The sequence below is a fragment of the Epinephelus fuscoguttatus genome, linkage group LG2 (assembly GCF_011397635.1).
Source record: "Epinephelus fuscoguttatus linkage group LG2, E.fuscoguttatus.final_Chr_v1".
Taxonomy (NCBI): domain Eukaryota; kingdom Metazoa; phylum Chordata; class Actinopteri; order Perciformes; family Serranidae; genus Epinephelus; species Epinephelus fuscoguttatus.
Window position 1 is genome coordinate 36,943,120 of NC_064753.1, and position 25,828 is coordinate 36,968,947.

At 41.0% G+C, this 25,828-nt stretch overlaps 2 protein-coding genes across 2 annotated transcripts; one reads left to right on the forward strand and one right to left on the reverse strand.

Annotated features, from left to right (window-relative positions):
* Nucleotides 1–33: 33 nt before the first annotated feature.
* Nucleotides 34–12,080, forward strand: LOC125898821 (fibronectin type III and SPRY domain-containing protein 2). Its single transcript, XM_049592769.1, has 13 exons — nucleotides 34–175; nucleotides 412–659; nucleotides 1,244–1,339; nucleotides 1,645–1,878; nucleotides 2,051–2,073; nucleotides 2,795–2,916; nucleotides 3,303–3,467; nucleotides 3,617–3,751; nucleotides 4,999–5,152; nucleotides 7,336–7,469; nucleotides 9,386–9,521; nucleotides 9,610–9,786; nucleotides 11,792–12,080. Exons 2-13 carry the CDS (start codon nucleotides 423–425, stop codon nucleotides 12,039–12,041), a joined length of 1,863 nt encoding a protein of 620 aa, XP_049448726.1. The 5' UTR covers nucleotides 34–175; nucleotides 412–422; the 3' UTR covers nucleotides 12,042–12,080.
* A 518-nt stretch (nucleotides 12,081–12,598) lies between these two features.
* Nucleotides 12,599–25,611, reverse strand: LOC125898828 (KH homology domain-containing protein 4-like). Its single transcript, XM_049592783.1, has 14 exons — nucleotides 25,457–25,611; nucleotides 24,027–24,300; nucleotides 23,803–23,922; nucleotides 22,409–22,482; nucleotides 19,864–19,916; nucleotides 19,547–19,746; nucleotides 18,758–18,966; nucleotides 17,793–17,853; nucleotides 17,449–17,506; nucleotides 17,002–17,237; nucleotides 16,557–16,661; nucleotides 15,839–15,924; nucleotides 15,636–15,754; nucleotides 12,599–14,495 (listed from the first exon to the last, which is right to left on the reverse strand). Exons 1-14 carry the CDS (start codon nucleotides 25,483–25,485, stop codon nucleotides 14,365–14,367), a joined length of 1,755 nt encoding a protein of 584 aa, XP_049448740.1. The 5' UTR covers nucleotides 25,486–25,611; the 3' UTR covers nucleotides 12,599–14,364.
* Between the last annotated feature and the right edge of the window lie 217 nt (nucleotides 25,612–25,828).

Here is a 25,828-nt window from a genome sequence, read left to right on the forward strand (position 1 = left end):
AATAACTGATTCCTGTATGGATGTTTGGCATGCCTGTGACATTTGAGCAATCTGAGTCCCATCTATTTTTGTCACAGCTTGTGGGTGAGGGTTGGACTGCTCAGAGTTGGCTTGTCGGACACCACAGTGGCCTGACATGGTTGTTTAGAACAGACTGGTTTGCTGAATTATTCAGGTAATTTTGCCATCAGCTGCTCATTCATTACAAATTGTTATGCACATGCGTGTTTCCTAGTTCAAGTATTAGGAGAGTGTAGTTTTGAGATGTCATGTTCTGTTGTGTTAATGCTGTTTTGATGCTGGATTTTTTGAATGGCTGTTGATCCCTAAATTGACATAGTAAGAACAGAACATGTTGAATTAAAAAGCTGTTTTTATTAGACTCATAAATGGATTGTAAACCTCCCACAGCTGCCATCCTCATGGACCTGTATGAGATCAGAGAGGAAAGACTGGATGTGATTGCAGAGGAAGCTGAGCACCAGGAGCTAAGCATGGCGGACAGAGGAGTGAGGCCGACCCGAGGAGTTTCCAGCTTCCAGAAGTTCTCTGTAGACACCGAGGACTCCCTTCGATTTGAGCCGTGTGAGGACAGCCTTCCATCTCCCACCGGGGCAGGACTTGACGACAGTGATGTGTTTAATGAGGGACAAACTGAGGTGGGGACACTAACACAGATTGGGCACATGATGCACTAATGGAACATTTGATATTTTCTTATTTTATTCCACCTATGTTCAGACTGGTAGAAAAGATGTGAAACAATGCAAAGATGTAAGTGTGCAGAAATATCTTTGCCAAGACTAAACTGGGTGGTGTGGTAGTTGCCCTGCATTATTCAACCTCTGTTTAATTATGGTGGTTTCTTGGGATTTAAATCACTTTTTCTAGAGGGTGTCAGTGAAATTGGCATCTTAAACCAGCACCTCAAGAAATACAAAGATTAGTGAAAAACAAGCTATTACAACGTCAAAATTCTTGACTTTAACACATGCACATTCATCCATTTATTTCCCTAAAAAATTCCATGACATTCCACTCAAGGACTGTGGACCAACATCTGTAATTTCACATTTCTTTGTAGCTAACTTTCAGGAGATGAAGAAAGCCACATGAAAGCTTCTTTTTCTTCCAAGCTTCAGACAACATGAACAGAAAGTCCCGACAGCACCAGCTGCAAAATATTTACTGTTACTGTTTTGAATTAAAAAGAGAAAGATGTATGACTTTCACTTGTTTTCAGGATGAGATCGTCATAATCAGGAATCGGCTGCAGGGGAAGGTGGCTGAGATGGAGAACTTTGCAGGACATCTGGAGGAAATCTTTCTCACTGTAGAGGTAAATGTCGTCCTCAGAAGACTAAGTTCAGCGAAACAGGTTGTCCTAATGTGTTTTGACAGTGATTTATTATTTTATGGCTGTGTGAGGGTTTTGGGAATACGTACTTTTTTATTGTTATTTAGTTTTATTAAACTCATAGACAGTAATAAAGTTCAAGATGTCAGATTTCAGTTTTGTAAGTCCTGGAGGGCCTGAACACATCCATTTCATTCACTGCCTCCCTTGATCTGTCAGCTTTTTCTCTCCATATTTGGTTTAATGCACAACACATGTAAATCTCTAACTATGAAATATATGTACAGGAGAATTTTGGCCGTCAGGAGCAGCACTTGGAGCAGCACTACAACGATGTGCTGCAGACGTTGTCTCAGCGATATGACGAGAGGGCGGCTGGATTGGAGGATGAGAAAAAAAGCAAGCTGGAGTCCCTGTACAAGCAGCTGCTGGCCTGTGGTCACGCGATGGATGCCTCCAAGGAGCTCATCGAGACGGCCCAGGAGATTTACCGCAGCCAAGACAAGCGGCTGTTCCTGAAGGTGCCGTAGCTTGTGGTCTTGTATGTATTGGATGCAGATTACAGTCACATGCATGATGATAAATGGCTCCAGGAGTTGGTTTAGCCGTCGTAGTCCTGATGTGGGTTTGATTTATTTGTATTTCTACATTTATTGACTTGGCTTTATTGCTGTCTTTGACCTTTATTGACAGACAGTTATGCCCGCCATTAAAAGGTAATTATGATGCTGCTCAGTAGGTATGCCGCATGGCGTGACAACTGCACTGACTGTGACTGCAGTGTGACCTCAGGAGACTAACCATTATTGGCACAGGGCTAATATTCATAGTAGGATTATGAGACAATGAGTCCCTGGGCACAGATATGCAAAAGGCCCCACCACCACTCTTACACAGGAGCAAGACACACAGACTTTGGTAGTTTGGCCACTTTTTGTTATGTTTTGAGGACATTTTTTTTGAGCCTCTTCCAGGTCGGCATGTGTTAATTTGAGTGACATTTTGCGTGTAAAGGCCCCCTGACACCTTTGGAACCCCCTGGGCCTGGTAGGCCTATTCAGTAATCCATCCATGTTGATATTGTGTTTCCAAGTGTGTTGTGCCTGTAGTTTCAGACTAATATTATGTAAGTAGACACATTCGAAGAGTGACAGTAAATTCTTGGCCTTCGAAAGAAGAGCTTTGACATTAAAATCCGTACCAAAGGTCGACTTCCTAGCTTATTGAAGAGCATTGCAGTTGCTCAGTTTCCATGACAAATGAGCATCAATACGGAAGACCACAAAATGTTCCAGAAAAAGCTAGAAAGTGGATCTTGAGTTGTTTTTTTGTCAAACTAAATGCATTTTGAGTGATTCGAATGAATGGCATGACACAAACTGCTTCACCTTAAATGCTACCTCGTAGTTTTCAGAGCTCATTTTGTTTTTCTTTCAGAATTGAGGAGTTTGCCAAAGAGGATGTTGACCTCACGTTGTCTACACGTCTGGAGTTTGACACACCACTCGCTGACCTGTCAGATGTCAAAACCATGATGGACTCTATCAACGTTGTTCCAGGTAGGGGTAGGCAATACCACAAAATCTGGTTTCAGTTTGATACTATGTAATACAAGGCCAGAATCACTGACATCATTGCCAATACTTTTTATTATTAAAAGCAGCCTATGAACTTTCATGTAGGTAAGAGCAGTGTGTCATAGTTTATGAGGTGAGTTATCAGTCTGCAGAAGAAAAAGAAAAGAAAGAAAAATGTCCTCTTTGATTTTACTAACAGTTTATAATGCACTGGTAAAAGCTTTAGTGAAATCTCAGTTTTAAAGTAATTGTTTTATGGATAAGAATTATAATAAACAGACCAAAGGTGTCAGTGTTGAGCTGTCATATTGCTTCTTATGTAAACTGCTCATCACAGGTTTAATAATGTTTCTCCAATATAAAAACAGCTCCATCTGCCCCGGTGATCAACCCCCAGATGCCCAACTCTGCCACCCAGACGTCCCTGCGCGTGTGCTGGAGCTTGTTCTCCGACGACACGGTGGAGTACTACGAGCTTTACTACAGACCGGTGCTGGAGGACACACCAGCAGACAGCACCTGTGCACCACCTGGTATGACAAAGAGACACTGGCTGCAGATTCACACTGCATGATAACACCATCTACTGTTGAAATAGTATCTATTGATGTGGGACTTTGTCTGAAGGTTCCTGGTGACGTGTTTTGATCAGCCACATTTTAAATCTGTGCTGGCTTTTCAGTAAGCAAGGTGAACGTGAAGGAGACCCACTGCACCGTGACAGACCTGCTGCCCAATGCTCAGTATGAACTCTGGGTGACTGCTACCAACACAACAGGCATCAGCCCAGCCAGCGAGAAGGCCTTATACATGACAGGTAATAAAATGTTGCATTCCTGTAACTACACAAGGAGTCGTTAACCCTCTGAGACCCACCATAGACCTTTTTAGGGGGGACAAGGGATCTTTATGGGGGAGATAGCAGGTTAATAGTATACGCCATACAGAAGTGTTATGCATCATCTGAAAGCTGGGAATCTGAAGACTTATTTGAGATGCAGCTTGGCACTGTGTCAAGTTTTTCAAGTTATACATCTGTCCTATTCAGGGCTTGATTATGTCTCAGAAACTGTTAATGCAATTTTTGGGTTGATACCATCTGTAACACAGATTTGGCGATCAATTTAAGCTTCTTTTCTTTTACATTTGAGGACCGATAAAAATGTCCCTCCAGAATACCACATTAAGACTCAAAGGCTTTGAGGAACACTGTAGAAAAATCCATGCTGTGATTTGGTATGAAAACTTTCTGTAAGAACTGCATTTTTTTGGTGATTGCACGGTGAGCACTTCTGTTCTGGAAATTGCTGAGAAACCCCCATATTGTCAATATACCTTTGAAAACCGTCCATCCTCTGCATGCCTTCGGTCTGTAGTTTGTGGTTGCAAAGTTTCATGTGGCTCTGATTATCTGAGAGGTCACAATAGGTCAATTTATACAGTGATGCCTGTTTCAAAAATGGCTACTTGGGGACAGACATCACACATGAATAAAATTGGGCTCATTGAGTCTGCAAGAGATGCAGTTTTCCAGCCATATTCAATTTATACAATTCCAAGACTGTTTTGGAACCCCATATGCAGAAATATTTAAATACAATAGGCGAAAATAAGATATCTGTACTGCATTCAAACAGCTGTGTGTTTTTTGCCACAAACTGCATGGGGTTAGCATGAAGTGGGCATGTCTGTAAAAAGGGGAGACTTGTGGGTACCCACAGAACCCATTTTGATTCAGGTATCTTGAGGCAAGAGGTCAAGAGACCCCTGTGAAAAATGGCCACGCCAGTTTTTCCCTCATCAAAATTTAGCCTAATTTTAGAGCGATATTCTTCCTGACAAGCTAGTAAAACATAGTTGGTTCTCAGCCCGTTCCAGCCTCTGAAAGACACAAATGTTGGCAGAGATCACCGGCAGTTCTGCAGTTGAAATAGTTGTTCTGTTGTCTTTCTCAGGATGTCCCCTAAAATGCCTTATGTTTCTATGTTGTAGTCACTTCAGCCTGTTATGATTGATGATGGAGTGAATAAAGTCAAAATGGTTTATTCCTCTCTGTGTCTGTAGTGCCGTCGCCTCCAGTGATCAAGCAGAGGGAGTGTACGAGCTGTCCAGAGGCTGCTCTGATCCGCTGGGAGTCAGGGAACACCAACCCTGTAGACTCTTACACTGTGGAGCTCAGTGAGATGGGCACTGATGGAACAGAGAGCGGTATAACTGAGTAAGAGCTGTGTTACTAACATGCACCTACAGCTGACAGATTCAACATAGAAACAAGCTCAAGATTCAACTGTGCTTTCATTAAGATGTGTCATGTTTTTTAAAGAGTTCACACAAAAATAAACTAAAAATGGCGATGTTATTGGGAAACTTCTGTATTTTTGAACCTGGGCCCTTTTTTTCCCATGTTTTGGGAGGGTGCTTTCACACCTGCCCTGTTTGGGTCAGTTCAATCGAACTCAAGTTTGTTTGCCCCCTGAATGCGGTTTGTTTGGGCAGGTGTGAACACAGCAATCACACTTGGATGTGCACCAAAACAACCAGATCAAGACCTTTTTGAAGATGTGGTCTCTGTCTGGTTACAAATGAACTCTGGTGCAGTTCGTTTGTTGTGAGAATGTGTTCCGACCTGGATCTGAACCAACTGCAGTCACATGACACATTGTTTGGGTTAAACATGAGCATGTTACAGTCCTGGAGGATTATTAATGTGTACCTCCTCCTGTACTGCCTTAATATGCACATTCAGCACATCCAATACATCAAAACATTGTTTTCTAGTTGGAGCTGCGCCTCGTTTTCAAACTGTATGGTTTGACTAAAATGAACAATGACAGCAATATAGTCCACGATGAGCAGCGCTAAAATCAACCTGTGTAGTTGTCCCTCCATTGTGACATTAGAAAGTGTCACACTTATCTTGCAAGTGTACTCTTCTTCAACGTTTGGTTTACTTCCTGGATTTTTCCCACATGAAAATTCTGACCAATCGAGAGCAGCTTTCTCGGCAGGCTTTTGATCTGGTCTGCTTGTAAATGCTGCCGTGAGAACACAAACCACCTCTTGGCAATTATGCAACAATGTAACAAAATTAGTCCCTAATTCGGACCAAAACAAGACAACTCTAGGTCTGAAAGCACCCTAAGTGACTAATGGAGACAACAGTTTTTGAAACTGGTCCACTACTGAGAAAGAGCACTGCAGCCGCATCAGCGAAACAGGCTGTAATGTAATCTCCATGGGCAATTGTACACCATCAATTTACGTCGATTAAAAGTGTGTTTTTGTAACCGACAGACTCAGATCGTTAATATACGTGTCTGACAACATTACGAAAGGATCCTACAGAATAATTAAACAGTCCGTTTGTTAGTATGTGTAACCAAGTCTCGCTCAAGGAGAAGTCTTCTTTTAGAAACACTAAGCTAAGCTTTCTGTACACAGCAAACTCTTCCCAGCACTCCTTTCCCCAATCCTCGCTAACATTTCCGCCATTGTTTTTCCTGCAACAAGTCACCTCTTGCAAGATTTCAGAATGAGACTTCTCCTTGAGCGAGACTTGTTTACAGTAACAAACAGACCAAAGGTAAGGGAAAATGTTTCATTTGTCTGTTGGATCCTTTCTGTAACGTTGTCAGACACTTAACAAAAATAAAAATTGGAGCCTGTCAGTGGCAAAAACAAACTGTTTTGAAGGATTTAAATTGATGATGTCAGGCTGCAATGTTCTCTCTTTATACAGGACTCATTTCAGAAAGTGTCTCCAGTAGTCACTTAGATATAAAAACAGGAGAAAATAGTCCAGGTTCAAAAATTGCAAAGTTTCCCTTTAAAACAAAAATGCTCCACTTCAAAGAAGCAGCACCCCCACGATGTTTATCTCAACTGGCCCATCCTTTAATAAAGCTTTTGCTTCAATACATCCATAAACAAGCCTGTGTTAGTGCTTGCCTGGGATTTTTTGAGGTCCCATGGTTATAGAGCTGCTGAATCAAGACACACTCTGTCCCAGAAAATCTATTCTTAGCCTCAGCTCCTGCAGCACTGTTAGCCTCAGCTAGAATACCGTCCTCGCGTTTGGGGTCATTTTCATTTTTCATCCGGTCACTTCGGAGAACAGTCAAACCTGTAATTTGAATAATCTGTGTTTTCATGCATAAAGGAGCCTGAACTGTATTCACTGAAATGGATCCATGGTGCAAATATGAAAGAGCTCTTAGTTTAACACCTCATTTATCCACCTGGTGTTTCACAAGTTGTGAGACAAGATGTTATTTCAAGGTCTTACGCTCTGTTAGCGAGATGGAAATTAAAGCCCGTCCCAGAAAGTTGTCATCATTGTGCATTTAGTTTATTCAAAAAGGAAGTGATATCAGCCTTCTGTCCCATTGGTTAATCCTCCAGGTCTATAGTAGCCGTGCCCACCTGTCAGTGTCTGATCCAGCTGCAGACAGGACGCCGTTACCTCATCTCAGTGAGAGCAGTCAACATTGGCGGGCCCAGCGACAGGAGTGAGGTTATTACCGTCTCCACAACAGGTGAGAGGATCAGCCTGTTCATGGTACTTTTGGGCAACGGTGGGAGAAGTATTTAAATTATTTACTTAAAGATATACTGTGCAGGATTTTCTGAAAAAAACAAACAAACAAACAAGCAAAAACACAATGTTTAGATTAATACAGAAGTAATCCCTCTAAACCATGACCCACTGTATGCTTGGTGGTGTTTTTTTTTTTCTGCAGAGACTCTCCTCTGCCTGTAGTTATTTCCTTCTAATACTCTGTGTTCTTGATGTTCATGGGTGTGTACCCCCACAACGCTCAGGTGAGGTCAGGGCTTTGTAAAAAGGTAGTGACCAGGGGCTGTATTCACAAAGCTGCCCAGTACAAAGAGTTGCTCCCAGTGATGAAATTTCTTCTCTCTCCAAACTCTGGATGACAGTGAGATGAAATGCTACAGACTAGACTGTGTGGGGATAATATTTGTGGTTAATGTGATGAGGGATACGCACACATTTCCCACCGAACACCATAAATAAAATGATCACAACACTAAGATATTTGGAAAACTGGAAAAATTCAACAGTGCAGCAATAATGACCCGAGTCTGTCTCAACCTCCCATCGGCAGAGTGATCACACTAACAATGACACTTTCACAGTCAGCAGTTCATTTCATTTCCACTGGGTGTTCACACCTTGCAGGCTCACAAAGGGGCGTGTCAGTGACAACCAATCACATCTGTTAAAGAATGCATCATACCAAGCAAAGGGGTCACCCACACCTCCTCACCCAGGTAAAAGTTTCTGTCCCTTCCTTGCTCAGAGTTGCTTTGAAAACTTTCCTAAATCACTCCTAAGCTCCTCCTTACTAAAAACATTCAGGCTAAGTTTAGGAGCTCTCTGAGAGTGTTCTCAGAATGTTTGTTAATACGTCCATAAAGTGGCAAATTGGCTTTTACTTTCACTTTTGCTGCCAAGTGTTTACAAACAGTAACTGACAATCCTGCATAGTATGCCTGTAAGTAAAGGTAGCAATACTGATTTATAAAAATATCCGGTATATTGGGTAAAAGTTCAGAATTTTATTTAAGCATAATCCAGAGGTATCCGCAACAAAATGCACTCAAAGCATCAAAGTAAAAGTACTCAACCCAGCCTCAGGTGACCACTGAGATTCATCTTTTACAACCCTGTAAAAGACCTGTACGTCCTGAGTTGCAGGTTGGGAACCGCTGCATTAACATGTAAGTGATCAAGGTGCAGCTAATCTCATATACTGTTAGGTAGTTTAACTTTAAAAATGCATCATATTTTATACACTTGTGCTTTTTGTTTTAGATATAACATTGATCTGAAAAGTGACTACTAACTAAAGCTGTTTAATAACTGTAGTGGAGTGGAAGTATAAGTCAAGTTAAAGTTTATTACAGCCTAATATCATGAAGCATACCTTAAAGGGCTGAACAAATAATAGTTTTGAATTAATCTCAATTTTATTTTATTAAGTCCAACATCACACAGTGATCACAGCTTTAATCACAGTTTGCCTCAAAGGGCTTTACAGCATTTAACACCCTTCTCTCCTTGTATAATTGGCATTAAATTGCCAGTTCAAGTCCCTGTCCACACCAAATATGGAGAGTGGACTGGTCGCTGGAGAGGTGCCAGTTCGCCTCCTGGGCACTGCCAAGATGCCACTGAGCAAGACACCAAACCCCCAACTGCTCAGGGTGCCTGTTCATGGGCAGGCATCTTTAATGTATAGGTCCTGTTTGCATGTGTGTGTATTTCAGGCCTGTGTGTATTTCAGGTCTGTGTGTGTATGACAACTGAGGAAAAAACACTGCGTTTCCCCTTTCTTCAAAATGGCGCCTTAAAATTTTATTAAAGTACTTCAAAATGTATTTAGTCACCTTTCATTCCTACTGCTTTTTATGCTGTTTACCTATTTAGGTACACTGTTCTATCTCCTGGAGGACACTGCTCATCCCTGCCTGTCCCTCTCTGAAGACGGCTTCACCATCTTCTATGGAGATGAGGAGCTGCCAATCAGCGCGATGGCCTTAGACGATAACAACGCCTTCACCAGGTAAAGTATACATGGCTGTGTGTGTGACAGTGAGTAATGGGAACTGTTAAGGTCAGAGTGTAGATGTGTTAAATGTGTGTGTGTACAGATGTGTAGCTGTCCTGGGGGACCTGATCCCAGTGCGAGGCAGGCATTACTGGGAAGTTGAGGTGGATGATGGGACGGAATTTCGGATTGGAGTTGCATCCGAGGACACGGAGAGGAACTCGTACCTTGGAGCCAACAACACCTCCTGGTGCATGAGACACATTCTCACTCCAACCAGGTAACAGTGCACCATCTCTGTTAACATAGCATCACTGCGGATATTAACTTTAATGTTCTGTTTGGAGACCAGCTGTAAGACAGTTACATACAATAGATTTTCATATGTTTTAAATCAGATTTGTAACGATTAATCGATTGTCTATTAAATTAATTGCCAAGTAATAGTTTGAGTAAGAAAAAAATAAGTCAAATTCTCTGATTCCATCTTCTTAAATGTGAATATTTTCTGGTTTCTTTACTAATTATCTTTGGGTACATACACACAGATAATTTGACAGTGAAAATATTCATCAGTTGCACCCCTACTTTATATCTCTGATTGGCAGTGACGGTATTTTTACTTTTACACAACACTACTCCTCCCAAATCCCAAATAAGTTGATTAGGATTTCTGTTAATGCAGTTTCATAACCATCTGATCCAAAGTGTTCAGTAATGTCACACCACATGATGCAATACTGTACATTTCCTTCTTTGTGAAAGCAAACAAAAGAAATAAATATTTGTACAGCCCATAATTTCCAAAACAATAATTTTGTCTTTGTAAAACTTTCCTGGAGCCAAGAAAAGTGATTTAATAATCTGTGACATTATCACAATGTAAAGCAGGGACGCATGATAACATCAGCAGGTCATCAGCAGGGGAAAAAAAGTTGATACATCTATATCGTTAATGGTCAGATGAGTTGTTGCACGACTGCATATTCAGTGGCCCGTAAACCCCAGAAGTTCACAAACTTTTTTGGCAAAAGCATCAGTCAAGCAACTCCACTGACATGAACAGATGCCATCTTGTGTTCCTTCTGCACAATGATACAGTTTGGTACAAAGAAAATTTATTTCATCTAACTGCTCACAACAAGGTCTGTGGATTAACGTAACCTGGTCCTGATATCTGCAGAGACATTGCTGTTGAGTTTTCCAACTGTATTTCTTGGCCCATTGTCATCTAGTTCCATCATACTTGAGAGAAGGCAGACATCTGTACAGCCGAAACCTTCAACACTCAGTAATTCCAAAACAATCAAGATTGAGAAGTGGCACAACAGGAATGAGGAAAAATGTGTACTTCTATTTTGTGGTCAACTGTCCCTTTGTCATTTCCATAATTTGTAGTTTTGTTTTATCAAAGTCTGTTTGTGGCAGAGAGAAGGGTTACCACTTTAATACTTTTCCATTTATAGTTTATTAATAGTTAGAGGAAAATAAAAAAAAAACACTCAAAACATATTTTGGGATTAAATTATTTTTAGACAAACCACTGTGGGGTCTTTGAGTTCCCAGACAATGACTTGTAAATTAAGTTTCAACAAAACCCCAGGGTTAAAGTAGCTTTGGTTTTCTGCTCAGTCACTGCATGAAATTTACTTCTCCCCGTTTCTTCTGCACGCTGGGGAAGAACTGGCTTTCATGTTCACATGACTACACAGACCAAGTAGATGTAGTTCTGATAGCACAATTAGCATGCTGATCCTCCGAGGGACGACTACTGCAGTACACAGAAACTGGGCCAAGACTTTATTTATAGCCACCAGAAATTTTCCTTTCCTTAGCAAAAAAAAAAAAAAAAAAAAAAAAAAAAAAAATTGCGCATCTGCTCCATGTAAAACTAAGCCCATTGAAGGTAGAAAAGCCCACAGTTGAATATCTGTGACTTTTATGAGTGTTGCTATGGCAACTCTTCTTGGAACAAAGCAGGACAGTTGAATTGTCACATCTAGCAGATCATTCAGTGCGGCATATCACACAAGCCCTGAATGTGGTTTCCATTGTGGGCATCTTCTTGGTGATTCTGCCTACGCACAATTTAACAATCACATTTCTCATTTTCTTTAATCTGCAGCCATTTGAAATCCTGCTATTGGCTCATGATTCAGCATCTGCTTTACTTACGGCTGACAGAGTGGGAAAATTATCTGGACGGGATGAGAGAAGGAGCTTTATATTTAGAACTTCTCTGCTTTACAACCATGATGTTCACCCTCTTATTTTTTACCCTTTAGGCATAAGTTTGAGTTCCTGCACAATGGCTGGACTCCTGACCTGAGGATTACTGTGAACCCAGTGCGGATAGGAGTGGCACTGGACTACAACAGGGGAACTCTGTCCTTCTTTAATGTGGATCTGGAACAACACCTACACACCTTCCAATGTCATTTCCGAAATTATGTCCACCCCTGCTTTGGCCTGGACAACCCAGGAGCTCTTACTGTTCACAACGGCATAGAGGCTCCCGAGTATGCGTTCATCTGACACCAGCAATTACATCTAATAAACATGAAATAAAACCCATGCAATAACTTTGTTTTTAATACTTACCAAGGATCTGGGTGCCAACACTGTAAACACCCCCCAAAAAATATTTGCCGACCTAGACAATAAGGTGTTTTTTTTTTAGGTGTTTTTATTATAATATTCCATGGGAACAGGCATACACCATTTTCCAAGATAAGAAAAAAGTTTCACTGAATTTTACAATATGTATTTATAGCATCAGTAATTGCAGCAGACCAACTGTTTAAGTCCAAAAAGAGGAAAGAAGGGCTTGTTTTTGATTTAACAAAAGATGCTTTGAAAAAATGAAACAAGTGTTTTAAGAAATAAAAATCCATTTGTAGTTATTATACAAGTGTATTCACATCTTAAGAAGAAAAAATCCACCCTGAAAACTTCCACACTGTTAAAAGTGAGTATTTTGGATAGTAGTGACATATTGTAACAGAAAATGTCTCTTTTGGTGAAATAAAGGTTTTAGAGTCAGTATCTTCTGCCCGGTCTACACGAATACAAACATTTTTTGAAAATGTCCATTTTCCCTCAACGTTTTGGCCTCTAGTCCACACGCAAACTGAGTTTTTTTTTTTTTTTTAATTTGTTTAAGAAATGATGAGGTCATCTCCTCAATTTGCACATGCCTTTTGTTACTTTGTGTAATGAGCGTGAGCCAGAACCCATAACAACAACGGTGGGCTACCACTTTGTTACCAGAGCTTTGTCTCATGATAATTTTACATTTAAAACTTAGTGCTGCTGCACCAAATGTTTAGTCCAGCATCCATGGTTTGAATCAGTGGTTCCCAACTGGTGAGTCCCGGTCCAAAAGTGGGTCACAGGTCCATTCTGAATGGACCGCGAGTGACTCGTGAATGTTTCAAGTTTGTATAAAACACACTTTATTTTGATGTACAGTGAATTTCCAGCACAGAGGCTTTACTTTGAAGTGCTGTTTCTTGCTGTAGAGGAAATGATTAACAGACAGCTACCTGACAGACAGCAAACTAGCTCGGCAGCATGGCCAAACGCCAGTATGACACTGACCTTGAACTAATGACTAAGGAGAAATCTGGATCCCGTGGCCGGACCAGTTGGGAACCACTGGTTTTGGATCAGGCCCAGGCGAAATGGCAGATGGTGGGATAATTTTGAGTGGGATTATTGTTCATGAGGACTAGAAGGAAAACTTTAGCATGTCCAGAGCATCACTCGAATCTTTTAGTGAGCTCCTTCACCTCTTTATAGAAGGAGTAAATTTTTTTTTTTAAACAGGTAACATGAGCCTGTAGTCTTTAAAACCTTTGCAACGAGTGGAGAATGTGTGAGACAGCCAACAGCAGTGAACGTCTGGAGTTGTTTTTGCATTCTAGTGTGTGCAAAGTTATTTTATAAAACAGAGATTGTGTGGACAGTTTTTTTTTTTTTTAAATGGAGAGGGGAAAATATCCATTTTAAAAATGATCCATATACGTGCAGACAGAGCCTTAGAGTAAAGAAAGAAAGGCTTCTATGAAAACAGCAATAACACAAGGGAGGAAAGACTTGTATGTTCTGAAATCATACCCTCAAAATGCCCCAATGAGCATGAAGCCACAAGATGTGCTCCATTTTAAGTTATGTGGCTACAAACATTTAATGACAATGAAGTAGTTGGCGGGCCGTCTATATTTCTATATTTACAGCTGCTATATAGGTGGGCATAAATTAAAATAAGCCCAACAGATTTACACCCACTGTGTGATGGGTGACAGGTAGGTATTCTGGAAGAAAAATTGAAACAAATGCACAAACAAACCTAAGCCAGGACCCTTAAGAGTCCAGGGGAGCAACAAACATCAGAAACTGGTGATAATTCAAAGACCATACCAGGGTTTTTTTTTTTTTTTTTTTTTTTTTTTAAATAAGTTCAGCCTGTTTACTACAAATCATCTGTTCTTTACATTACTGCTATATTAAGATTGTCAAATCGACAGTGTCAGCTGTCTTTTAAGTCCTCAAATGGATGTCAGTACATAAAGTGGAACCACAAATTTCAAGTGTGTAAGTAGACAGAGATGAATGGAAAACCATGACTGCTTGAATGGAAAGGGGGGTTGCACAGAAAATGGTCAGCAATAGCAGATAAATCTTTTGTAGTAAATGGAGTAACACTTGGCAAAACACTGGTATGGTCCTAAAACAGTGTATGAAAATACGAGGGTGGATTTTTCCTTTGATGGAGTTTGAGAACCGTGTCAATATTGTGAATGCAGACTTTGGGTCTGAGGGTGTCCTGGACAGTGGGGATGGGGCAGGGCAGGGGTTATGAGTTATCTGTCTTACTGCTGCGTGTCCTCTCCTCTTCTTCATCGGAGGAGTCTCCTCCGTAGGGCACTAGCCCTGATGCATCTTCGTCCACTTTAGACTTCTTCTCGCACACCTCCTCTTCAACACCTGCAAGGGCACAATAAAAATATAGAGACAGAGAAAAGTAGAGAGAAGGTGGGGGGACATGAGAAAGAGAGGGGGGAGAGACAAAGCGAGAGAAAACAAAAAGGAAACCCATTGCGGAGCCCCATGTTAGCGGTGGTTTTGAGTTCGTTTGATCCGCAGCCAGGGGAGGGAAGATATCAAATGAAACGGCAGCAGAGCACACATCCATTACAGGCAGGTCCAGGGACACATGTTGAGAGAGAAAACAAGGGAAAGACAAAAAACATATACAAGAAGAGCATGTTAGTGGTTTCTACCAGTGGAGGGAGTCACACAGGTCTCCACTCCTCCCCCATTCCTCCATGGGGGGAGATGCCATTTCATGCAACAGACATGTCTGAGCAGCGTTGCCAGATGTACAGTTACTGTATTTGTATGATAATTTTGCCCCCTGTACGACAGAGTGTCACCATGTGTCATTAAATTTTAAGGGGCTTTACCCAGCTGATGATTTGGGGGCAGCTCTATTATATGACACTTACAATTAGTACTTGATTTTAGTCTGTGCTCTCTAATTTTAATTAATTTACCGACATGAACAGGACAGCAAAAATATGGATACTGCGCCTGTGTTTATGCAGTCCTTTGCGACCTCCTTTAAACTAATCTTGCTTGGTGTAGGCTCTGATGAGCATGACTCGTGACCACGGTTGTTGTTTAGGAGCTTGAACTTTCTCACTAAGGTATGCTCAGTTTAACTGGGGTAGTTTTGAATGCACCAGTAAGCCCAATTATTCAGTTACTTTAGCTTGTGACCATGGCTGTTTCCTGCAGAATATGAAAAAGGTTTCCAATTGTGCCGTCTTGTATTTAATTTTGTAAGTGGGCTATTGCAAAAACGGTCAGACTTTCGGACTCATACTCCTGTTCACGCATCATAGCTACATCAGCTTGCTTTTAAAAAATTGATGTGGGAAAATTTGTAGGCATGTCAGGGAGTTTTAAAATACTTGTTTTTGTGAAGATGACTTGCGTACGATTTTTGTTTCTCAAAATCCAATCATTTTAAGCTTCTGGCACCATAGTTAAATATTTCCCATCTGGCAACGCTGTTGTCTGAGTACTCGGGCTTTCAGAATATTTGGAGAAAGAAAGGCATACCCATCGACGCGGCGCTGCCAGGCACACTGACTGGATCTTCTGTCTCCATGTCTCTCAGCCTTTTGCGTGCAACAGGGGCAGGAGCCACAAAGACAGGTGGTGGTGGAGGCATCAGAATCCTGAAGAGAGAAAAACATCAATATCCACACCACACAAGCTTTACGAACAATAATACACAAAGGAAATTAGATCTATTAACAGACCTTTCTACAACTTTTTCTTCTCCAACACTGGAGGCAGGAGGTACAGCTTCTTCATGAGCAGCAGGCTCTGGAGATCTGCTGGTGGGCTGAGAAGAAAAGTACAAAATATTTAAGATGAGAAGTACTGCTCATATTTATACTTTTTAATTTCAAAATACACATTTCAAATTATTTTAAAGGGTGAAAAGTCACTACACTAAATTTAATTGCCACCATTGTAATGGTTTTAATTTAAATCTTCACAGATGTGTCTCATGACAGACAAAGATATGAATTTGACAGAGCTTTCAGGGTTGATAGTTAATGTCGGGAGTTTCCAAATGGTCAGCATTGTATATCCATTTTCAAACCAGCACTGATGCAGCCTGCGGTGAAAAAACACTGCTCGGCTTTGTTTAATGCCCATTTGTATTAGGGATGGTCATTTGATCTTTAAATAACATTTGCGTGACCTACTACTCAACAAGTCGCTACAGTGACAGCATGCACGTAGGATGAACAAACTGACACACTTTTCACTTTTCATACCATCATTTCATGGAATATAATGGTGTGTAATTTCATGGTTTTTGCAGTGATGCTTGAAACTACTTCATTTTCTATGAATGGTGAAGACTGGACAGTGAATCTGCCAGTAGTAACTTCAACAGGTCAACTATTAAAAAAAAAAAGACAGTTATCTTTCAGTGACATGTACAGGTGGTACTCCTGAGCTAACCTCTTCTTCTTTAGCCCCCTCCTGGAAATGACGTTTGGGACTTCCTGGGTCAGCAGGGGTGTTTAAAGATCCTTCAGGCTCCACTGTCTCACTGCTACCAGGTTCCTAAAGAAGAGCAAAACCAACACAAAAAAGCTAAACTCCCTTGACACTGTCCTGACAACTTAATGATATAAATTATTACACAGACTATGAGCTCAGAAGCTTTTAACATGACATTTTATGAAGATCATGGCATGTGTGTGCAGATTTAAACTCAGTAAGTGGTCAGTCTATTAAATGACTGACAAAGCAATGGCAATAAAATAATATAATTTAAAATATTTTAACTGTTTTTCATGCTTTATATCATAAAATTTTTTACAAGTTACATCAATCAACATAATGAAAAATACATGAATGTAGAACACAGTGATTAGTGGCAGCCTTAATCTTTGGTAATTACCTGGACGAGATAGGGATGCGGTTTCCTAGGACACACCGGATACTGAACCATTGCCTGAGAAGATGGAGGGTTTGTCGACATGTTAGAATGACTTGGGGGACCATTTGCATTACTCCAATAACCACTGGCTCCTGAGTACGCTGGATAGCCGCCAGCATACCCATTTGCTGGGTAGTTATACCAGGACCCCTGGCTAGAGTAATTGCTATTAGGTGGAAATCCATGTGCTGGGTATGCTGAAATGAAAGTATAGAACGTGGGGTTAATAGCACATATCACATGAATCATTAACGGTGTTTTGACAAGTGTGACGTACTATTTCATCCTATTGTTGAGTCACTAAAGACGTCAAGGGACGATCAATTACCACAAGAAGAATGCAGGCAGCTAGTGGCTGATATTTGGTCACCCTGTGGGATTAGTTACAAGACATAAAAGAGTACTCACGTTGTGTTGAGCCTGTGGCTGTGTACATCGACATCATACGGGTACTTTCAGCTCTCACCTGGAGAGTCAAAGAAAACCAAAACTATGTAAGGAGCTACAAAACAATTCACAAAGGCTGTGCTGATGTATTTTCAACAGCTGAGTTGCATTGTGGGTAGGTGCAGAGCACTCAAGACCTATCTCTGGAGATCAGGTGGTTCACGCTACCACTTTTACTTTAGGAGGTGGGTATCAGTGAAAACTATATGCTTTAATAGTTTCACCTTCTTAAACCTCCCATCAGACTCATATAATACAACTAAACTTACACAACTTCATTTGTGGTGACAATATCATGAACTTACAGTTTCCAGCAGACTCTCAGTGAGTTTCTTCGCTGACTCCAAACCAGCTGCATTTGGGTGGCTGTGACACACAGATGGTCATGTGTTAAATATGATGAAACAGAGAGCAAAAAGAAAGAGGTTTTAGCATTTATATGCAGCAGGGCACGTAGACAGCTGATTCAGGGTATATTCAGATGTACAGTTGTCTTGCTTTGGTCTGAATGAAGCAAAGCAAGACACAATGGAGGGACAACTACGCAGGTTGATTTTAGCGCTGCTCATCGTGGACTATATTGCTGTCATTGTTCATTTTAGTCAAACCATACAGTTTAAAAATGAGGCGCGGCTCCAACTAGAAAACAATGTTTTGATGCATTGGCTTGCTGTATGTGCATATTAAGGCAGTACAAGGGGAGGTGCACATTAACAATCCTCCGGGACTGTAACATGCTCATGCAAAGTATTCAATAATTGAAAATTTAAAATCCCATTCTCGACATTATGATCACCTTTGACAATTTAATAAGACCAGGCTGTATGTTCTTTACGGATGAATCAATTGGATGGTGAAACATAACTTAATATAAACATTTGTGTTATGTTCACATTTTAAGCTAGGCTACTTCTGGAGTTTTGGTGAGGATGGCTGAGCGACAGCAATCGTAAATGGATGCAATCTGACTAGCACCCCGTGCATAAAAGCCAGTGTATGGTCGCATTTTGGCTTTTATCAAGTCGAAGGACAAAGGGACTTGGACAAGAGCCACACTGTATGCAAGTTGTGTCTAACTAACATTTGTTACTATTGTATTAATGAAAGGTAACAAAAAGTAAATTCATCTGTTCATTAATTATGGATCATCACAAATACACTGTAAACGTATATAAATGTGGCAAGTTGTCACAGAGTGAGAAAACATAAATCAGTAACAATCATAAATCCTGAACAGTTAACAAAAGGTGACCATTTGAAGTGAACATACCTGATGTAGACGTAAAGAGGCTCAAAGGACTCTCGTTTTGATGCTTGTTCAATGTAGCCAGAACCTTTTCCCCTGAGAAAGACTCGAGCCCCTGTCTCTGACTGGATGTGACTCAAGTACGAACCTCCTGGACCCTCAACCTTTTCGTTCACGTTGAACGAGGGCAACACGTGGTCCAGACCCACAAAAATCTTTGTGTGCACAAAACTCTGTGGATGTAGGAAAAATGTGATAAATAATTAGGGTTCTTTATTGACATCTATAAGTCAGAATAGGATGTAGAGCGGCTTTGTAAGCAGGTGCAGAAATCCAAGGCTTTTCCCTTTCAACCAGGGACGTTCTCTCTGCTGCTTAATTTAGGAGGTGGGTATCAGTGAAGACAACATGGTCTTCATTTGCCTCACTTTCTTAACCTCCATTTGTAAAATCCTGACTCTGACATGAGACGTCACAGAGAATAGATATTCAACACAGAAGACATGAGCTACATTATGAATTGTATACAACATAATCCTGATTTCACTTTGCACATAAACTGATTTTCACGTGCCACAGTTACACATCAAAATAAATGACTATTGCTTTATTTTAGAGCTCAACTGATTCATTGGTTTGGCCGATGAAGCAGCACCAATAGGACTTTTTCTACAAGCTAGTGGCCGATGACTGCGCTGCCTCCGTTTTTACAGTTAGTTTGATGTTCAGTTCTAGATTTGTTTGTTAATTCCTTTGAGTTTGTTGTTTAGTTACAGGCAGATAAATATTAATATAAACACCATGCCCGTTTACCCCTGAATGAGGAGCTGCCGGCCGATGTCCTGGCACTGAGTTGGTGGTGGGCATCCGTGGCACAGGTGGGGTGACAACGGGGCGAGGAGGCTGAGGGTAGAGTGTGAGCGGTGGCATTACAGGCACCTGTTGTCCTCCTGATGCTGCTGAGGCCCTCAACACGTCCTCGGAGATGATCTCCTTTATCCTCTGCACAGCCTCTGATGATGCAGAGATGTCAACAATCAGCCGTAAACAACAGGCATTTGTGAATTGCATTAGATGAAGATGATGCCAGACTCTGCATACTGAGGAGATTTTCAAAAAGTGCTACTTACTATTGACCTGCTCTTGGTTCTTTCCCTGGACATGCAAATATAAAGGTCTTTGTCTGAAAGAAAGCAATCAGAAATGTCATGGACAACACAGAACTTCTACATTCTTCCATACTGCTGTTCTCTTATCTTCTCATTATCATGGCAACACTAGTGAATTTTATTTCATATGGTAACTGACTGATTTAATTTTTATTCCATGGCGGTGCCCTTAGGACTGTGTCAATAACTGCAATACCACAGTCATGTGATGCCTACCACAGGGGTGAGCTACTAACCATCATCACCACCATTTTTGTTCTTCCTTTTATTGGCTGGTGAAAGTTACAGGAGTGCATATAATCTTTGTTTAATTGTTATCATGTATCATGACCCGTCTGCACCGGCTGTGTGCAGGCTCGAGTCTCGGCTGTGTCTCATGGGCAATACAGTGACCTGAAGTGTTTATTTACCCTTCAAGTATTTATTTATTTTTTTTACAGTAAGCACATTAAAGTGAGGTTAATGCCAAATGAAAAAGACACTGAACATTTTGCAAGCTAAGCAGATCAACATGTGCTGTCTCTGGACTGAATCCGAGAGCAGCACACTGTGACTCTCCCTTTACTTTTAGCTGGAAAGGAAGACACGGTGAACATCTTGGGTCTTGAAGAGCTGCATTGTTTATTCATGGGCAAACTGTAACCTACATTGTACATTTACTGCCACTTGACAACTTCTGGTAACCTGAGCACAGCCTCTGTCACTCTCTCGCTCAACCATATTATTTATTATTCCTTGGCTGGAGTACTTACGACTTTGTTGTTCGTACATGATTTTAAACTGCTGGGGTTATGGTACTTGTTTCCTTGTATTAAAAAAAAACCCTACCATTTCAGGCCTAATTGCACTCCTGTTAAATATAGTGACATTTCATTAAAACAACTAAACACCATATTGTCTAGTTTACCATCTGGCATCAAGTAAGTATACTTGCAAAAGTGATGTCAAACTTTAATTTATGGAATATGTCTTTGATAGGAACAACACCATGTCTTCATTAAAGATGTCTGGAGCCAATACTAATGAAAGGTGTGCCAAATAGTAGGTTACAACTCTTAATGCGTCAGATACATAATCAGGGCTCAACAATAACGATTGCCCGATTGCCCGGGGCAAGTAAAACTCAAGGTCAGGCATGTAAACTAACAACTCACTTGCCCGATCGGGCAAGTTGCTCAAAATAGTAAAAGTTAATAACTAATTGATAAAATAAATGTATTTTAAAACGCGCTCTTCTGCTCTGATGCAGCGGTCTCTCTGCCTGAAGTCACAGACACATGCTGTGTAACGTCCTGCCCACAGCCCCCATTGATATTATTTTGCACGACGGACGCTTCATATAATAACATAACAATATACTATTTATGGTGTTATGTCATCGTGTCATTTCTGTCTCTACATGGTCACGTGTTAACAATTCTCCTCTGCTCTCTGTATCACGCATGGCAGAGTTCCGCCACACACACAGGTGAGGACGCTACAGTTTCCTGACCAAAGCTGACCCCGAGCCCGGTGCAGTTTGTCAGCTGACAAAGTTATTGTTATGGACACTGTGTAAATAACATCAACAGACTGCTGTTACGCACAGACAAACAGCTGCTGGCACAGCAGCGCAGCACGGCACTCGTGCTGAGCTCGTGTTGCGTTCAGGCGTTGTCACGTAAATAACAACTTCCAACACTTAAATAGGTCATAGCACAAAACAGCAGCATGTCATGTGACTTTTTACTTTTATTATATTCAATAAAATTGTATGGTCCTAAATCTTGAGACACCTCATATGTAAGCTAGACAGACATTTCACCTGCTCATTACTGTGCACACATGTACTGTATATACTTAGTCCTAAAGAGCTCTTCTGATGCCAGTAGATACATAGAAACATCCCAGCAGGCTGTGCTTTGCAAGCATATAAAAAAATTTCACGCATATGAAAATTATTTTTCCTGCGTGTGCTTCACCTCCACTGCTACAACTCCATCCTAGGGGAAACACTGCTGTGTGCGTTTTGTGCAACAGGTGGATGTGGTAGTCTACTGATAGAGTAGAGCAGGGCAGAGAGATGGAAGCAAAATATATTAAACCCGGTGTTAATACAGCAGAACTGGAGAGAGGGGTGAAAAATAAATAGAGGTGGGCATGGCTCAAGCAGGGCGCAAAATTACAGACGGAGAACGACTGACAAATTTTTCACTTTAAGCCCTGACACTGTCATTTTTGTGTAGGAATTAAGCTACAATACATGACATATGTTGTTTTAATTAATAAATACAGTGTGAATAAAGATTACATAACATAAAAATAACTGCAGTCTTTGTTATTTGATAGCCACTTAAATTAAACAATTTTTATAGGGCAAGTGAAAAAAAACCTTAGTGTTGAACCCTGATGATTATTGAACATGATTTGGTTAAATAAAAGTATCAGATTGGGCAGTAGTAAAGAATGTGGATGTGTATATGGGCAAGAAAAACTTGATCGGGACATCTCTGGTCTTTGTACATACCCTGCTTTTCCCTTTTCAGCATCAGACATGTAATGACCTTTCGTTGAGACGACTGCTCCACTAAACTGTCGGATCTGAAAAAGGTAAAAGGAAGTTTGACATTAGAGGGATTTATAGAGAAGATGTTTATTCAAAGTTGTTAAATACCTTTCTTAACCTTTTTTTTCCCCTCACATCTCCCATTTATTTTAACCAATGTGGTGTTTCAAATGCAACACTACCACTGTCATCATAAGCGCTATATTGTAGACAACTGGACTTGCTTGCGTTTCTTGAAGACGTTTCACCTCTCATCCAAGAAGCTTCTTCAGTTCTAAAGGACTGGTACAAAGTTGCAGGCTTTAAACCTTGTGTGGGTGGGAACCCTTGCAGAGTCGTAGGGGTCACATGTGAGTTCTTAGTTTCAGAGTTGTTAAGGTCACAATGTCAGTCATTGACCCACCTGGCCACCATGTGAGTCGTTAGGGTCAGGAGGGACCAGGTGTGAAGTCATCTGGGGAGGGTTTCCAAGACTGCATTGTAGGTGGGTGATAAGTGGTGTCGTAAGCCACCCCCTCTGTTTAACGATGGTAGTTCCAGCTTGACGTAGATGGCTTCTTTTACTCCTCTTTCAAACCATCTTTCCTCCCTGGCCAAGATGTGCACATTGCTGTCGTCAAAGGAGTGTCCCTTCTGTAGATGTAGGTGGACAGCTGAGTCTTGACCTGAGAAGCTGGCTCTCCTGTGCTGTGCCATGCGCTTGTGGAGTGGTTGTTTTGTTTCCCCAATGTATAAATCTGTGCATTCATGGCTGCACTGAACTGCATAAACTACATTACTTTACTCATGCCTGGGTGTTTGTCCCTGGGGTGGACAAATTTCTGTCTCAGTGTGTTACTGGGTTTAAAGTGCACAGGCATGTGGTGTTTATTGAAAATCCTCCTGAGTTTCTCAGACAGTCCTGCGACATAAGGAATGGCAATGTTGTTACGTTTTGTGTCTCTTCCTCTCTGTCTGCTCTGGGTGTTTTTGAGGTTTTAGCAAAGGCCCACCTGGGACAGCCACAGGTTTGAAGTGCTTTCCTGATGTGTTTCTGTTCCTTCACCTTCCCTTCTGTCCTAGTGGGCACATTTTCAGGCCGATGATTCAGTGTCTTGATAACTCCCAACTTGTGCTCCAACTAAGAGCTCACATGTGACCCCTACAACTCTGCAAGGGTTCCCACCCACACAGGGTTTAAAGCCTGCAACTTTGTACCAGTCATTTAGAACTGAAGAAGCTTCTTGGATGAGAGGCGAAACGTCTTCAAGAAACGCAAACAAGTCCAGTTGCCTACGATATAGCACGTGCGATTACCATGACCTGGATGACTGAGAATCTTCACCGACAAACTACCACAGTCACTTTTCACTTACCTCCTCCTGTGTTTTGCCTTTAGTAAGAAGGTCCCTGCAATTAAGCGGTACATCGTTTATGTCGACCTCTGTTACTACCATTTCTTCTGTAGTGGCTGGAAGAGGCACGCTTGGAGGGGTCTAAAAGAAATGTGGGGTGACAATGAAACTATAAGCCCTCTCAGGATGCCATAAACAAGAAATGTTATGCAGTTATTTTCAACAACTATTTCCATCATACACACCTTTGCGAGTAATGGTGGAGGAGTCAATAGCTTTCCTTTTGCCATTAACATGGCATTTATTTTAGCAGCCATGGCCGCAGCCATTTCAACTCCTCCCTGAGGTGCTGGCTTTTCTCCTGTTTGTGGTGGCTGGGAGACTGTGCTGTTTGAACCAGCAGTGTTGACGCTTCCTGATAATGAGACAGACTGGGCAGCATTTTCACTACTCCTCTGCTGCTTTACATCTACACTCTGTTTAGATGGGGCTGGCTTATCCCATCGGCTGGATAGGCACCTTAAGAATAAAAGAAAACAACATCAAACAGACAATTAAGTAAGCATACTTTAAACGTTTACTGCACCATTTTAACAAGAAACTACTTAAAAGCAAAACATCAACAGATAACGGACTTTCCATTTCAAGTTGATATTATCTATCATGTATATAACAATTACAGAGAAGCAGTCGCTGGCAATCACGTTTCAGGCACCCTTCAACATTTTACAGTCATTGCAAATGTATTAACTGAATGTAGTACATATATATGCACAATGACGAACTGAAAGGTGTAAACAGTTGGATAACAGTCAGTAAAAGTATATGAAAAGTAAACTAACAGTATAATAGTGAAGTGTCAAGTAACGAGCTCATAAATATTTAATCTGGTGAATCTTAGATGAGAGGTGAAACAATTGGGAGATTAAAATGGCCATTTCAGTGTCTTTGCCTAGATACTCTTGGTGGTAATAATGCTAGTTAGATAATTGAGTTGTGCAAATTGAAGACGGGGACACGTTTTAACTTTCTTTCTCTGTTATGCGCCATTTATTTAGACAAAGTTTTACACGTTTATATACAAGGGGTAATAGTACACACTTATGTAATGTTTACTGATAGCGTTTTGTGGCAACCAAACGTGTACTGACGTCGCTTAAAAGTTAAATGGTGGCGCTTTAAATATATTTTTGTTGATAAAGGACCCGTCTTTCTGATTAAGTTAACAAAACCATATTTATTCTGTGCCAACTGCCAGAGGCGTTGCGATTTCGTAACTGTTAATTGTCAGCTAAGCTAACAACAGCCAAAGTTAGCTAACGTTAACTGATACTAAAGCTAATGCTGAGCTAGCCAACTTAGCAAGTAACGTAACTTACAGTCGTATTTTTGGGCTTTCCTGATATTAATACATTTATCTGAAACGTAGAGGAATGCAGTTTTCAACAATTCTCATAACTTTTTACGCGCGCAGTTGATAGCCCGCAAGCTAACGTTCGTTAGCAGGCCACAACAGAGTATGCTAGCTGGTTGATTACACTGGCAAATACGGCGGCTAGCGTTAGCTTAGCTGGCTAGCTAACCGATCGGCGCAAATATGCAGTGTGGTGTTAGCTCGTATTACTCAAGTTATCAAATGTATTTAATTAAGAAAACAAAGTAAATGTGAACTCACGGTGTTTGTCCAGTCATTCCCGAAGACATAGCACCACTCCACTAAATCTGCAGTAAAATTAAAACAGTTTCTAATACAGCCGACGGTGGGCGACGGGAGCCATCAGTCTGCTCGCTCCGGCGATTTCTTCTGACGACTTGTCGCAAAGTCTGACGAGCTGTTTTTATGTTACGTAACATGGGAGCGTCTGTGAGAGTGGACGAGTCCAACGTGAAACATAAACGATGAAAAATGTGTAAATGTATTTATCTATTTTTAGAAATATAATACTCTTTTATTGCTGCAAACAATATTGGAATTTGAGAATATTAATTAACAATTAATCGTGTCCTAATATAACAAACATTTTGTTAACAATAAGGTTGGTGAGGT

Bases quoted from the DNA above. Each gene is read 5' to 3' on its own strand.
- LOC125898821 (XM_049592769.1), top strand. From the start codon at position 423: ATGGACCTGTATGAGATCAGAGAGGAAAGACTGGATGTGATTGCAGAG. The intron at 660-1,243 runs GTGGGGACACTA...ACTTGTTTTCAG, and splicing joins TTAATGAGGGACAAACTGAG to GATGAGATCGTCATAATCAG. The intron at 7,470-9,385 runs GTGAGAGGATCA...TTACCTATTTAG, and splicing joins TATTACCGTCTCCACAACAG to GTACACTGTTCTATCTCCTG.
- LOC125898828 (XM_049592783.1), bottom strand. From the start codon at position 25,485: ATGTCTTCGGGAATGACTGGACAAACACC. The intron at 17,507-17,792 runs GTAAGTTCATGA...TTGACTCTCCAG, and splicing joins CTGAGAGTCTGCTGGAAACT to GTGAGAGCTGAAAGTACCCG. The intron at 17,238-17,448 runs GTGAGTACTCTT...CTTTCATTTCAG, and splicing joins AGCCACAGGCTCAACACAAC to CATACCCAGCACATGGATTT.